The following is a 16,240-nucleotide window of genomic DNA, read 5'->3' as shown; positions in this document are numbered from 1 at the left end:
TCTGGCATTTCCTCTGTCCTTTGCTGGTCCTCTTACCATGACTAAGTTGAGGGAAGAGGACTTGCTTCAGGAGACAAGTGTCAGCCACCAGCACAGTGACCAGCCCAGCAGAGTTGATGTTTCATGTTCTTTGCATCAATGCTGGTTGTTAGCTGCAGAGAGGATGCTTGTATTGGTGCCGTGGTCTCCCTATGTATATTGGGGTAGCTAATGCACAAATAGGTAGCTCCAATAAGATTGGGCGGGGGCATTATTCTAAATCTACTGATCTTTAATTTCACTGAGCATTCCCCTTCCCTTATCCTTATGTAACAGGACTTGGTTGGTTTGATTGATCAACCTGCTTTAGATTTTGAAAAATTAGATTCCCATAAAGCCAGCCTGGGATCCAATCAGAGCTGCATGGAGCCTTGCTGGATCCACCCTTCTCTGTGGTGGATTTTCTGAGATCCATGGATGTGAAGACAGGTATTGGAGTACTTGGAAAGATAACACACTTCTTCCATACTCATAGAGTTGAAAAAGTAAGGTCCAGGAACATAGACTGTCATGTTTCCTACTGTACTATATGCATTATTTCTGTACAGAGAGCACTGGGCCCATGTGCTTAGTTAAGTAGGAAAGATATTTTTTTAAATGAGTTCTCTGGGATTCTTGATCTGATACTACTGAGTCCTGGAGTTCTGCCAATAGATGCCTGGTATAAGACTCTTTCAGGCATAGAACTGAGTTCTAGAAGGGAAGGGAACTTTGAGGGGTTAAAGAGAGAAACTCAAATAGACAATTCCAAACAAAATAAATATGGCTTGGTTGAATGAATATCACACACTGTTTTTCTTACTAGAAAAGGTTATGCCTGGTACGTGTCAGCTAAGGAAATTTCAGCGATTATTGCAGAGCAATCTAGCATAGTAACCCTGATGTGTCACATTAATTATAGTGTTGTAGGTAGGGATTAGTTCAGTTCTAGATAAAGTGTCAGCCTCTCAAAGAAAGAGGGACTGAATTAGGTTAAAGTGATCACCACAGAGGTAAAATTCGATGGCAAAGCATAATGGGTAATGCACTGAAAATTACTTTAAGGACAGAACTCTATTCTAGTACTGGAAAATGTCAGCTAAAGGTTTAGCTTGGTTTTCATTACTAGAATCTAAGCAGTTACTCTGGGGTGATTTTTACTGGGAGGATATAGAGTTTCCAACCGTATCAAGTATGTATCTGCTTGTAATGTGTTTGGGCACACACACACAGAGAACAGAATAAACAGATGTCATGAGCTCTGCAGGTATAAATTCATTGTAAAGTACTTTTTTACTTTAATTACAGCTGGGAGGACAATCTCCAGTCAGGCATTAAATTGGGTCAACAACTAAAAAGGCTTGAGAACAGACATTGATTATAGCAAGTGGTAGATATACTGGAAGTAAACCACAGTGTGGTGCTGGACTTCATAAGCTTTTGTAGGCTGCAAGGGTCCCATTAACATTTAAGTAATAATGCATTAGAGAAAATGTGGTTATCTTAAGATAATAAATACTTCTAGGATGTTAAGGCATTAGGCTCATCAGACTGCTTCTAATCCCTTGGGTTTGATTACTTCATAGTAGCCATATCCCCTGGACTCATCTTGTACAGTAGCTATTATAAAATGCCTTAGTTGTTATTATTTTAAAAAATAACTTGGATAACACTGTCATCAGTAAAAGAGTTTAAGTCTGAGCTTTTCTGACACACACTTGTTTGCCCAACTCCTTTTAAAATCTTGCATGGCCAATCTGAATCCTATTTTATAGGTAAAAAAACACAAAATGCTGCATCAGTTATTAACTTGTATATATGGGGCACAGTGAAGCTGTGTCATTTCAGATTCATAGTGTAATTTTCAGACTGGGTCATTTGACATGCTGTTTATTTAAATGGTGAGGAGAAAGCACCTGCCTTAGGTTACCAGTCAGGCAGAGGAGATGAGATGTTGTCAGGGACAGATGTTTGGAAAAAAAATATGACGGGGAAAAAATTCAAGCAAAACAGTAGCTTACAATAAATCAACAGGAGTGAATGGTATTTGTCTGTGAGTCCTGAAGGAAGTGAAAAACAAGCTGACAAAAATATGACAGTGGTTTGCATTCGCATAGAACTTATCACCTAAGCATCTCTAACATGAACGAAGCAAAGCTCTCTCTTTCAGATGAGTTTGAATTATTATCCATTTAGGGTGAGATTACCTGTTAGAGTTAGCAAGTGTTAATTTGAAGGAATGTTAGTCTGTGTTAAGGTTAACCAGTGCTAGTGATGATCATTCACATGTTCAGAGGTAATACCTTCTCTAATGTGCACTGCTCAGACTTGCAGCTAGAGGCCTGGTGTGCAGGGGCATGCTAGCAGGGCTGTGTGAAATGGCGTCGTTCTGTTTCAGCTTCAAGGTTTTGACGGAACAGTGTTTCATTTCAAATTTAATTTCGATTCGAAACCACTGTTCCATTTCGTTTCACTGAAACAGTGACTCTGTTTCGATGTTTCGCCCACACACTATAATGGGGAAGCTTGAAACAGCATCTTTCTTCCAGCAGGCAGATGGGGGCCTGCAACCCTGGAATGGCTGCGGGGGCTGTGCCTGTCCTCCTGGGGCTGCGGGCCCCCATCTGCCTGCCAGATGAGTGAGGGAACCCAGGTACTGCCTCCTGGGACCGGGGAGCTGGGGAAGGGAACTGAGCCTGATCACTCAGTTCCCCTCCCCAGCGCTAGGATCGATTGGGCTGGGGAAATTAACTCAGCCCAGCTGGGCTGAGTTCCCATCCCCAGCGCTAGGATGGGGCTGGGGTAAGGAACTCAGCCCAGCTGATCCCGATCGTCAGGCTGGTGACGGGAACTCGGCTTAGCTGGGCTGAGTTCCTTTCCCCTGTGCTGTGATCGGGCTCCCACAGCCTGGCTGCAGGAGGCAGAGAGAACAAGGGCTGTGCTCCTAGCTGAGCCACATAGGGCTGTGGAGCCACTGGAAGCGCAGCCCTGGTTCTCCCCTGTCTCCCACCACCTGGCTGCTTTGAAACTCAAAATGTTTTGAAACTTTCAAAACGTTTTGACTAGCCTCATTTTGTTTCAAGTCTGTTTTGAAGCCCTTCGTTTTGATTCAATTTCACTGTTTCGAGCTTGAAATGAGTCGAAACAGTGTTGAATCAAAACAGCCGGCAAAATTTCACACAGCCCTAATGGCTAGTGGCTGCAAGTCTGCTCCATGCCTGCCCTGTTCACCAGGTCTCTAGCTACAGTATAGGCCAAGGAGGGGGGGGGGGCACCCCTTGCTGTTTGGGTCACCCCTGCTGCACCCCAAATCACCCTACTACCTCTCTTCTGCTCCCAGAGCCCCCTCAACCCTAATCAGGCCAAAAGCAGCAGCAGCAGCAGCAGCATAGGGGCGGGTCCCCCTCCCTGCCTGCTCCCAGGCTCTCTGCAGACCATGCTGCCCCTGCACACCCAGATCCAGAACCCATTAGACCCCACAATGGCCTGGGAACCCTCCTAACCTTTCTTCATCCTTCCTTATGAGCAGGATGACTGGATGTGACTTGTTGCTGCAGTGCCTAGATATCTAGACTTGTATCACAACTCCTATGACCTACCACTACCTTCACAGTATTTATCCACTTTGGCTTCAGTCAGCTGCTCCATCCTCAAGCTGTGCTATCACAAGCATCCTTTCAGTTTGGCCATTTTCCAGCAGCTCTGAAACTAGCCTGCTGTTACTGTGCTTTTAAGAGGTACCCTGGGCTCTGTTGTATATGCAAATTTTACTCATTTTTTAGAAAAGGTGTCAAGGGTATTCTTGGGAATAATAGACCAGGAGAGATTCATGCTGTACTGTAACCTTTGCTGTATTTCTTCTCTTGTTTCATTTCCACTTAGATGAAATGGTTTCTGAAGAAAGAGGCATGATAATGGTAGGTAGGAGATTTTTAAGTAGCTGGTGAAATACCTTTTTGTATATATCCTGTAATTTCTGAAATTATAGAACACCACAAATTTCACAAGCAGTACATTCGTCTTAAAATTACATGTAAAGAGTCACTTACACTGCTGCAAAATGCCTACACACATATATATTGTTCCCAAATCATGTTACATTGGAATCTTCCAATGGATTGTGTTATTCATGCAAATGTGACTAATAGCACTGAGTCAGACATAGGTTTCTCACAATGTTCAAGGTTCCTCTTACTGCTCCACCAAAGAATCTTATTCCTTATTTTTGAGCACCTCATGCCAATCCAATCCCAAGCTCTTGCACATCTCTGCCTCTGATCTTCATCCATGCCACTCTTTGTTTTTCTAGGCCAGGGTTCCAAACTGGTCTCCTAATACACTCTGAACTACAGCACAGCTTCTATTTGGTCATAAAGCAGAGCCTACGGGCTCCCTAGTATTCAATATCATGGCAGAGAGCATGATGCAGATTAACAGGGAGTGAAGAAACAGTCATTTAGCCAGTGAATATTCTAATTTTAGTTCATGATGCTTATATTCTGCCTGCAGTGGTCCATGTTAAAAACAAAAAATCTGATGGGTATCTTCAGTGGGGGAAATCTGTCAGGTATGGAGTAATTAACAATGAAAATATAACAAAGTAAAACCAAAGTGCAGTAGAGGTTGGATACAGCATCTTATTCATCATCTGGGACTGTCAAGGAAGTGATGTGCACAGGACATTGCAGTCGTCCCATAATCAGTCACTCAGCAGAACACTGTCAAGGTTTCTGCAGCATTACCAAACCTGTGGCAGAGCAGATGAGCACATTTCCCATAAGCCCAAGCAGAGATATAGCTCAGTAAGCATAACAAACCGTTAGTTTTAACATGTTACTTGAAATACCAAAACAATTCCTGTTTGAAGTAGAATGCTTGATTTTTTGCCACTGATTTTTTACTGTAGTAAAGTGCAAAAAGTGAGAAGCATCCTCCCTGCTGGGGGTCAGTATATTGCAAACCTGACCAAGTTATTACTCTCAACAGAGGTGGTTGCATCTTCAAAAAAGGGTTTGTAGGGCTGTGAGAAACATTTAGTTCTGACACCATCCAATAAGGACATGATGCATACAGAAGAGCCATGAAAAAAATAATTCTGTTACCCAGCTACAGACATGTGTGCTATGCTTTACAAAAGGTTAACAGCACGTATCCCATGACAGTGGTCAGTATCTCCACTGAATCACATTAAAGAGACCTGTATGGGCCAGCACAAAGTATTCACTCGAAGTGGAAACATTGTTGTCCTGGCTGGTTGCTGCTCTTCTTCCCACATCTAAAGCTAATTGGGTAAGAAGAGAAGGAAAAAAAGCAGTGTTGACAGCTCATGCAATGTTATGGCAGGTGTTGTGATACTGTACGTGTTGATTTAAATCCCTAAATCTCTGAGACAAGTGATTAAGTGAGACTCTCTGCTTTCAATTAAAGAAAAAAAAAGCAAGTTTTCTAGTTGTCATGGTTGTAAAGAAAAATTTGGGAAGTGAGTGCACCTTAGCAGCTTAAAAAGGCACAAAATAGAGTCCCAATACTTACTTATAAAGTCTCTTGATTTTTAACCCAGTGTCATGACTTTCAGGGTGATTTTGGGGTGTTTGAGATGGGTGGTATTAAGAGCAAGTAAAACATAGCAGAGCAAGCAAACAGAAAAACACAGAAGAAAAGGGTATTTTTACAAGGGAACAGAAGGAGACAGATCATGGATTAAGTCAGCTCATTGCAGCTTGGTGCTCACTCCTCCTGGCCTTCCAGTCTCTGGACATTCTCGGAAATGAGGTATGAAGGCAAAGAGTGATTGTACACCACAGACAAACTCCTGTTTTTTACTTTGATCTGCCTAAGCTACTGAAAGGAGGCAGGAAGTTCAGTTAAGGGCACCTTGCCACCCTCTTCTCCCAGTAGAATGATTCTCAACTTCATGCCTGCCTCTCTTAGCACATTGTGTTGAAGTAACTAGACTAACAAACCTGTCTCTGCCTCCAGAGAGAACAGCTGAATAGTAAGTTCAGTTAGGACCTCTGCCATGTCCTACCACTGAGGATATATTAGCTCTTCCATAAACTCTGGGTGTTCCCTTCTATTTCTGCCTCAAGAGCTCTTGAGAAAGCCTTATTATGTTTGCTTGGAAGCTACACTTCTTATCCTCCTATGTAAAATCTTATGAAGGAGGCATTTAGGTTTCATTAGCTAAGATAGTTGCTTCTAATTAACTGGTGTAAAAATCTTTCAAGTTAGGTGCAAATTGAATTTTCTTTTTAAAGACACTAATGAAAGTCTGTTGCTAATTAAAGATATTTTGTTTGACTAAATAAGGACCATTTTTCATGGTATTTCAGGACATGAAGCTACATCCATTTTCATTAACTATTCCAAATGCACATAACGATCCTTCAATCTGAACCTGATCATGTGGACTGGATTGGAAAGAAGAAAATTAGGAAAGGGGGCAACAAAATGGAAGCAACATTGGATAGTCAGAATCTGAAACAGTTCAGGTACCACCCTGATTGAGGGGCCTATTTCTCTCTTATCCTGTGGTCTCTCTGTACCTCTCTGTTTATTTACAGTGGACAGAACTAGCTCCTGGGGCCAAACGCTATGCAAGGCAATTCTCCAACTATCTAATAGGATGGATGCACATCTGCCACACTTTCAACCCTGTAGGATAGAAGGCTTACTGGAATGAGAGAAGCGATCTGACTACAGCTCTTTGTGCTACCGTAGGAGAGCCATGGACTGTCTCAGCATAAGTTACAACAGTCAGCATAAGTTACATCAGCATCAAGAAAGCCGACATTTTGGGCCAGAATATTGAATTTACCACCAGTGATCACAATAGGTGAAAATGTATTGGATGTTGGAAGTAAATTTATGCATCTTAGCTCCATTGTTATCAATAACTTGTCACTTGAGACTGAACCGAATACCTGTATTGACCAAGCCTCAGGTATCATGACCAAATCTGAGCAAATAAGTGTGGAACAACAGATTGACTGTTAAGACAAAAGTCAAAGTATATCATGCTTATATCTTCAACACTCTTTTGTATAGCAGTGAATCCTAGACCACATACCCTACTCAAGAAAAAAAAAATGCTTCAACAGCTTTAATTCACATTGCCTTCGCCACATTCTAGGAATTTCCTGGTAGAACAAAGTTGTCTATACTGAGGTCTTGAAACATGCCAGCATTCTGAACATGTCTTGACAGTGGTCAGGTCAACACTCAGTGTTGACTTTGATGGCTTGGTCATATGTGGAGAGTGGATGATGGCTATATAGTCAAGGATCTCTTGTATGGAGATATCTCTATAGGAAGATCATATAGGCATTCTTATCTCTGTCTAAAGATGTTTGCAAGAGAGATATGAAGGCAATAAACATTGAGCCAAAAGACTGAGAAAATATTGCTCAGAAGCAAAGCACTTGGAAGCAATCTTTTAAGCATGGAATGAAGGATTTTGAGGAAAGAGGCAGCTAACATGCAGAGGAAAGAAGACACTTTAGGAAGAATCCTGTATCATATTCAGGACTGTTAGGTATGAACTTCACATGTAACAAGTGTGGAAGGGACTGTCACTCATGAATTGGGCTCTACAGCCACACTCAGATGTTCAACCAACTGATGCTTCACTTAACAGGAATCCGTTGTCTCATGAGACAGACAGCTGCCTACGTAGGAGAGACGTGTGTGACAGGGTGCACCTCCAGGGGTGGTTGTGACACCCTGTGGTGGCTGTGTAACACACATCTACCCCAGCTCCCTAACCTAGTTCTTCTCTCCCACCTGCCATGTCTTGGTGTTATAGTTAGTATGTTGTTTAGGAGGCTACTTTTAGGTAACCAAAGTCTAGCTGAAGATACCTTTCCTCCCCTCCTTTCCCACCTCCTAGCCCAACTGGGTGGTGCAGAAATCTACCCTTTTCTCACTCTCTGCCTCTGTACTTAGCTGGAGCTTCTGCCCTGTTGGGTTCCAGCCCACCTGACTTCAGTCAGGACCTCTGGCCCCTCTGGGCTTTGATCCCCTCTGGGGCCTCTGCCTTGTAGAAGCTGCTGCCTACCTCCTCTCCAAAACCACCACAAAAATAGGAAATGGCAAATATGGATAAAAAAAATACAGGGGGAAAATTTGTGGGGTTCTGAGCACTCTGCTCCACAGCCTCCAAACCTCCCCTCACAGCAACTCTAGTCCTCTGGGTGTTACTAACACCTGAGTAGAGCAAAAGAAAGAGAAATAGACCCCCACTGGATTAACACAAATCACCCCCGTCCTCCATGTGCATCCACTTCACTGGACTCCCCCTTAGCCTATCTGAAATGTCCTTAGCCCCCTGTGGGTACACTCACACTCAGCCTGCAGGGCCCCTCTGGGGTTCGAATAGCCCTCCAAACTCTGTGGGCATTTCCTTCTCTTCTCTCAGGGTCCTTCCTAGGTCAACACAAAAGAAAAGTTCTCAGTCCTTTGCACTCCTTGGGCTCTCATTCACTCAGCAGTGGCTGCTCTTCCTGCAGGGCTTGCCCAGGTCCTTGTCTCTCAGAATGGCTCTATCCTACTGTGCCATTTGGGACAGTCCTCCCTACCTCTGCCTTGAGGAAGGGTTTATATCTCAGTTAACTCCTCCGCCTGCGTCCTGAGCTTCCTGTTTACTTGGCCCAGGTGCTGCTAATCCTTTGCCTCTTCTTCCTGGTATTGTTTCCTGCAGCCAGGTAGCTGCATGCTGGACTTTGCAAAGGGAAGGGGGAGCTTACCTCTGGGCCAGTTGCTCCTCTTCAGGAGGTTCCTTCCCTTACCTGCAGCAGGCAACTTGCCCCTTCTGCTCTACTTTGTGCTTTTCTTGGCCACTGGGGTCTCTACCCCTTCAGCTGAGTTGTCAGGGCTTCCCTGCCTGCAGGCAGCCAACCTACTCCTTCAGGCTATGAAAGTCCTAGCCATAAAGGGACCCTGCTGCTTTTTCTCACCTGGCATGCTTTTCTTCATAACAGGGATAGGGTTTCCTGTTACATGTGGACTGTTTTGGCATAAGTTACAACAATCCCAAGACTCAAAAATGTAAGGAGTCCTAAAAGGGCTTAAAGCAAACTTTTCCCATTCCTCCCTTCTGTTCTTTTACTAAGGTACAAATGGAGTAGCAAAGAATTCTGAGCAAGCTCTTTAATGTTTTGCTTAAGCAAATGGTATTAAAGTGTTGTTGAATTAGAGTCATACTTTAGCTTTGCCATACTTCTAGACCCTGAAGTGTGCTAAATGGTGCTGGTCCAACTTTAAGCACATGACTAAATAAATCTTTCATTACAGAACAGTTAAGCACAAGGATAATTTGAGTTGCTTAGTTTGCTACTAAAGAGTTTTCCTTCATTGAAGAGCTTCCTTTTAGTGATGTTTTGGGCTTTCATTCTATCATATTTACAAGTTTTGTAAAGTATATCTCCAGTTTCTGGATAGGCTGGTGTTTGCATTTCCTTTTACTATACTTGAAGTCTGAGACCTTGAACAAATCACTTAAATTCCATGGCCCAGATTCTCAGCTGGGGTAAAATCAGTAGTGCTCCATCTCATCTTGAGGGTTGTTCTTCTGTGTTTGTCTTCCCCGAAGGGTCTTGACAGTTGATTTACCAGTGCAAACCCAAATTATTACTGATGAGATGCCTATTTAGATACATTTCCAATTTAGTTAGCAATTAGAGTACAAATCTACTGAGTAGATTGATGTCAGTTACATTTAAAATTACCACTGGGGCTAAGTTCTGTTGTTGTAACTTGAAAGTAAGTGTTGACTTTGGCTTTGCTCCTCATTTACACTATGGTGTGTGGCCTACTGAATACAAATCCTCTAATGCAATAAAGGCAAGTTACATATGTCAAGAAACAATATCATTTTACTTGAGGTTTAAAATGATTTAGTTTTAAATTTCTCCAAACACTTGTGGTTTTAAATAATAAATAATATATATACAGGACCAGTGGGTGATTCTGGCTCTGAGCTTAAATAAATAATGAATTTAAAAGTCCTTGAGATCCTTGTCTTATCAAAATTAAGAAAAGGTAATTAATAGCATATACTATACTTAAAGCTCAGATTGTGACCTGGCCCTACATAGGCAAACAGAGACATGAGAATCAGGATTCCTCTGTTCCCTGCTACCACCATGACAAAGTGGTTATGTTGTCAATGCCATAACAAGAGGGTGGGGGGGAAGCTTTGGCGACCACCCTGGGTGCCAAAGCAAAGGGGCACCAACAGGAGGTGTCCAGCTGAGGCAGGGCATGGGATGGAGCTGCAAGCGGCCTGTTTGGGGAGGCACGGGAAGGGGGAAGGGTGTTTCCCACCACCGCATGCACTCCCAGACAAGAATGGGGGGTGGGGGTATGTGCCCCTTGGATCTGTGTGTGGGGTGAGGGTGGGCTGCTGCTGCGGACTTTGCCCCGTGCACCAAACGTAATTGCTACAGTACTATATATTGTCTCCCTGTGGCTCCAAAGAGGTGAGTTCAGCCCAGGCTCTCTACTCATGCCAGAGGCTGCTCTCAATCCAGCAGTAAATAGCCATGACATCTTCTGAAAGTGTTGTAAATCTTTCTTATTTGGGCAAGCTTTTATCAGGTGATTTTAAGTGTTAGAGTGTTTTTAGGTAACTGTTTTATTATTTACCATTTTATTTTATATTTTATCTGTTGTTACCTGACTTGTTTTTATTCCAAAGCTGCCCCAAACCTTTGTTGGGTAGGCTGGACCATAAAGCAATAAATCAAATATAAGTAAATAGGTCATTCAGGCTGGGAAGTCCAAGGTAACCAGACATTATGCTGGACATACTGCTCCCTGTGTCTTGTTAACCATATTAATCCAACTGGCTGGTAGGTTCACATGAGCTTTTAACTTTTTCTTTTTCTTTTTTTTTTACATTCTGCCCCTAGCACACCCCTATCCCTCCAGCATAGCCTGCTTTAGAGATACTTGTACAACATCTCCACATGCTGGTTGGTTGTCAGGGGAAATACCTAAGATGATTTGGACTGAAAGGGCATGGATGACACCAAACTGGGGGGTGTAGTAGATGCACTGGAGGTTAGGTTAGGAGGATTCAAAGTGACCTAGACAAATTGTAGGATTGGGCCAAAAGAAATCTCATGAGGTTCAATAAGGACAAATGCAAAGTCTTGCACTTAGGATGGAAGAATCCCATGCACTGCTACAGGCTGGGGACTGACTGGCTAACAAACAGCTCTGCAGAAAATGATTTGGGGGTTACAGTGGACAGTAAGCTGGATGCGAGTCAGCAGTGTGCCCTTCTTCCTAAGAAGGCTAACAGCATACTGGGCTGCATTAGTAGAAGTATTGCCAGCAGATTGAGGGAAGTAATTATTCTACTCTATTCTGCACTGGTGAGGCCACATCTGGAGTACTGTGTCCAGTGTTGCCTCCCCCTGCTCCCCAACAGAAAGGATGTGGACAAGCTGGAGAGAGCACAGCAGAGAGCAATGAAAATGGTTTGGGGGCTGGAGCACATGGCTTCTGAAGAGAGACGGAGAGAACTGGGTTTGTTTAGTTTGGAGAAGAGAAGTCTGAGAGGGGATTTGATAGCAGCCTTCATCTACCTGAGGGGTGGTTCCAAAGAGGATGGAGCTCTTTTCCATCTGGACTGTTCTCACTGGTGACAGATGACAGAACAAGGAGCAATGGTCTCAAGTTGCAGCAAGGAAGGTTTAGGTTGGATGTTAGGAAAAACTTCCTCACTAGGAGGGTAATGAAGCACTGGAACAAGTTACTTAGAAAGATTTTTAAGGCTTAGCTCAACAAACCCTGTCTGGAATGATCTAGTTGGGGATGGTCCTGTTTTGAGCAGGGGGTTGGACTAGATGACCTCTTGAGGTCCCTTCCAAACCCTAATTTTATATGATTCCATGCTTCTATGAATAAGGTCTATTTCTAGTGTCTCCTATTGATTCCTATCCCAAAAGAAGAGGACTAGAAAGAAATATGGCTAAGCCTTTAAAAAAAGTTTCATACATATGAATTTAAGAGATGAGCTTTAAACTGTTAAATTACAATATTGGTTTTTGTTTTTTGAAGCACACTGTCGGTCACTATGTCCACCAATACACAGTCCCAGCATGCAGATAGTACAATCTTACTACGTATGAGGGGGTAGAAAGACATTTAGGTGAGAGCAAGAAATAGTCTGGTTTCCTTTTCCAGTGCCAGTACTAGTAAGTTGAGACTAGAGAAAGGAGAAAAATATGGCAGAAAAATAGAAGAGGCTTTAATTTTAAAGATTGCTTCTTAGGCCAAGGTTACAAGAATCTGTCACTGAACCTCACTATAAGTAAGAGATTTTTTAAATTCAGCAACTGGTGTGTGCCATCATATTTTTAAGCGAGTGGAAATTAATTAAAATAGGCTTTAAATAACTCATGAGAATTAAGGGATGGCTGTACAATAAGCCATTTGTGTGAATAATAATAATGGTTTGTTCCATTTATTTATTTATTCTGTAAATCCTATAGCAATAGCTAATGGTCCTAAAGCTATTATAAACCAAAGTCAAACTAATTATCAGAAAACCTTGTCTTACTCTTCTTCTAACAAGAATTTATCCCTTACTGTTATGTTTCATGGATCATTTAAATTGTAACAATCTGATAGGTAAGTTCAATTATTCGATATACCATAGAATCATAGAGAGAGAAGTACAGCTGGAAGGGACCTGCAGAGGTCATCTAGTCCAACCCCCTGCACATAATGTTTCTGTTCATGCATCCCCAAACCACATTCACCTTTTGTGTGGCTGCATCACACTACAGGCTCATATTGAGTCTGTGATCTACCAAGACTCCCAAGCCCTTTTCCATAGTGCTGCCATCCACCCAGGTGTCACCCACCTGATTTGTGTTTTTTATTATTTCTCCCAAGGTGTAGCACCTTGAATTTTCCACATTGAACTTCATCCTGTTAACTCTAGCACAACTTTCTAATCTGTCGAGAACCTTCTGAATTGCATAGTCCAGTATGTTTGCAATCCTTCCCAGTTTCATGTCATCTGCAAACTTACTCAAGAAGCCTTCTATGCCAGCATCCAAATAGTTAATAAACACATTGAACCGCACTGAGTCCAGGATAGACCCTGTGCAGGATGACTCAGACCCTCTTGTTGTTCTGATGTGGACCCATTAATAATCACCCTTTGGTTGTGGCTATTGAGCTAGTTATCTATCCACCTTATAGTAGCTTTATCTAGGCCACGTTTCTCCAACTTGTTTATGAGAAGGTCCTGTGGGACCCTGTCAAAAGCCGTGCTCAAGTCTAGATACACTATATCCACAGCATCCCCTTCATCCACCCAAGCAGTTACTTTGTCAAAGATGATCAAGTTTGCTTGACATGATTTGTTTTTCATAAATCCATGCTGGCTGCATGATTTGTTTTTCATAAATCCAAGCATGCAGATGCTTGCAAATGTCTTTCCTTAGGTTATGCTTCAGTAACTTCCCAAGTATTGAGGTGAGGCTAATCCATCTATAGTTCCCTGAGTTCTCCTTTTTTAGAGGGACACTATCAACCCATAGTCCACATCACGTTATCAACAAATTCAAATTAAAGTATTTCACAGCTTCTGTTGAGGCTGTATGAGGTCTATAATATACATGGACATGGGAAAAATTGTTTCCAGTCCCTTAAAGGTATCAGAGGTTGTGTTTTAGAACCCAAATTCTATGTTTCAGATGAGAATGTGGTAAGCTCTACCTATGCCTCAATTTTGGAGTTTTAAAACAAAGGAAGAGAGGGCTTTGCACCGAATTCGTGCACATCTCCCCATCTTTCTTGAGGGGAGTTGAAGAGTTAGTTTTGAATGAGGTTAGCTAGAACGTCTGCACCATTGCAGGTCTCTAAGACAAGTGCCATTTTCTCTCACCCCTGAACAGAAAGGAATTCAAATAGTAAGATAGTATGCTGCTTTCACTCATTTACATACAGGAAGAAGTTAACAAATATACAGTGTAGCACACATTCATAGAAACCATCTTGGTAGTCTTTCAAGAATATGATCATGAATTCCAGGCAGCTTTGAAAATCACCATGTAGTTCCCTTCTTTCTCTCTCTCTGGCTGTTATAACATTTATTATTGATGGCCTTCAACCATCTTCTCTCGCCTAGTGCCCTCAAAGCCCTTGTGTACTGCTGTGCTGGAACAGGTGCAGGAATCAGCATGAAGCCTGGGTTGCTGATCTCAGGACTGTCAGGCCTTGTTTCTTTTCATGCATACTTGCTAGTGCTAACAGAGGGACCACTTGACACTAGTACAGAAGCAGCAGCAGTGGTTACAGAGGATTCCTTTTGTTATCTGAGAAATGAGTAGATAAACTTTTGATTTTAAATGCCTTTTTGGTCTCCCAGAAGCATAATGTATCATCTGTAGTTGGGTTCATTAGCAATGCAGGAGTTTTTACCTTAACCTTAAATAACAGATTTGGCAAATTCTTATTGTGCCAGTTTTCCTCATACCAACCTGTATACCAAGACACAGCTGGGGAGATTTTCAAAGTAGGAAAAGCAATTAGGTGCCCAATTTCCATAGGCACCTATCATGTCATTTGAAAATCTCCATGGCAATTAACCATGTTAGGAACCAGCTGCTTGCCTTACTTAGGCAACATACTTCTCATTTTACTTCAATAAAACTATTTCTATGAGTAATTCAAAACAACAACAAAACTTTCGCAACTGAAAGGCTTCTACATTCTTTGATTCAGTTGCATTTAGACAGACCATAAAGGATTTGTCTATACTGTCTTGGTGAGATCTGAACTGAGAGCATGCTACCCATCTGAGTTCACAAACAAGCTCCAGACACAGAGGTTCACCAGAGAGGCTGCTCTGGTCTCATCTGGCTCCAGTAGTCTTATACGTGCCTCACTAGTGAACTTCCAAGTTAGGAGCATGTCAATGGACTTGGGAGGCTAAGAATCCTCAGCCCCATCCTCTCCAGAACCAGCTGCTGCCTCAGTACAGTAAAGCCTCAACTGTACATTCACAAAGGAATGCTTCCCCAGGAACAGCACTCAAAATTTGGGAAGATAATAGCTTTATAGATAGTATGCTCTTTCTGTCTGACCGTTTGTGGAGAAGTATCAACAAAGATAAATATAGCATTCCAAGTTAATCAAATACTGTAGAAACTCTAACTCACCAGAATTAATTGAGATTCACATGATTCTTTGGTTTGAACATGTCTGTATTCCTTTTTTATTGGCTAAATAAAAACATTCATATACATGGGAATTATTTGCACCAGTGTTTGAGGAAGAGTTAGACTTAGTTCTACTCTTGTTAATGTGAAAGTACCCTTGTTTTCCTGCAGCTATCCTAGCTTATCCCCTCTTGTATTTAATATAGCTGCAGGCAAACATTGGTACTAACACATTAAGAAGAGTTGTTTGTCACTTGTAAATTTCCTATTAAAAAAGCTGTCATCCCATCATGGAACACAAAATACGCTATGTTACAAGGAGAACTATCTCTGTAATTCAAAGAAGACAACATTTCATGAACAACCAATACTCTGAAAAACTGTTTATCTGAACTTTTTGACAAATATGTATAAATGATGATATATTTGTAAAATTAGGATTGTATTCACAGTGAATAATTTGACCAGGACTATCCACAACTGAAACTTGCTGTTAAATCAAAAACAGATTTTGGCTTTAAACAGTTTTTCTAGTATCTGTCAAAAGCACAGTCCTCCACCCTACCCCCCGCCGCTACAAAAGAGAGTGTTGCCATTAGATTTCAGCATCAGTTTTCAATGTATTAAAGTTAGCTAGTAGTCGATACAAACTTTGGGACCTGTTTATGAATATTTGTTTGTTTACCTAGACCAAAGCTACTTGACTGACTTCAAAGATAGATCATTCTTATGCTCTAAGACAGGGGTGGACAAAAAACAACTTTCAGGGCAGATTCGGACTGCCAACTGATTCGATCTGTCCCATGGCTGCCTCTGTGGTGCTGTACATGGGGTCAAGTCCCACCCACTCCCACCTGGGGCAGCCCATGCCACACTTCTGCTTGCATTGCAATTGTCAACAGCCCCAGCCTACGTGCACAGCTTCCTGGCAGAGCTGCTTTTGGTACCACTGCAGCTGAGCAGATACTACTCAGGTGCCCCCACCTCCAGCAGCTCCTCCTTCTCCTCCTTCTGCTCCTGCTGCCCTGCTGTGGGAAGCA

General features: G+C 42.3%; 1 protein-coding gene across 21 annotated transcripts in view; it reads left to right on the top strand.

Moving 5' to 3' along the window:
• The window catches only part of RGS6 (regulator of G protein signaling 6), a 578,846-nt gene that overhangs the window by 312,509 nt on the left and 250,097 nt on the right, over positions 1 to 16,240 (top strand). Inside the window, exon 1 of one of the 21 annotated variants that reach the window (XM_025212002.1) lies at positions 3,917 to 3,935. The exons of the other annotated variants lie outside the window; for them this stretch is intronic. Within the exon in view, the coding sequence (XP_025067787.1) occupies positions 3,927 to 3,935 (9 nt within the window). The 5' untranslated portion in view covers positions 3,917 to 3,926. Of the gene's footprint in view, positions 1 to 3,916; positions 3,936 to 16,240 lie in introns of those variants that run through there. 21 annotated transcript variants of the gene reach the window in all.

The sequence above is a fragment of the Alligator sinensis genome, unplaced genomic scaffold (genome assembly GCF_000455745.1).
Source record: "Alligator sinensis unplaced genomic scaffold, ASM45574v1 scaffold381_1, whole genome shotgun sequence".
Lineage (NCBI taxonomy): Eukaryota > Metazoa > Chordata > Crocodylia > Alligatoridae > Alligator > Alligator sinensis.
The sequence above is the reverse complement of the archived record's forward strand: the minus strand, read 5'-3'. Positions and strand labels throughout refer to the sequence as shown.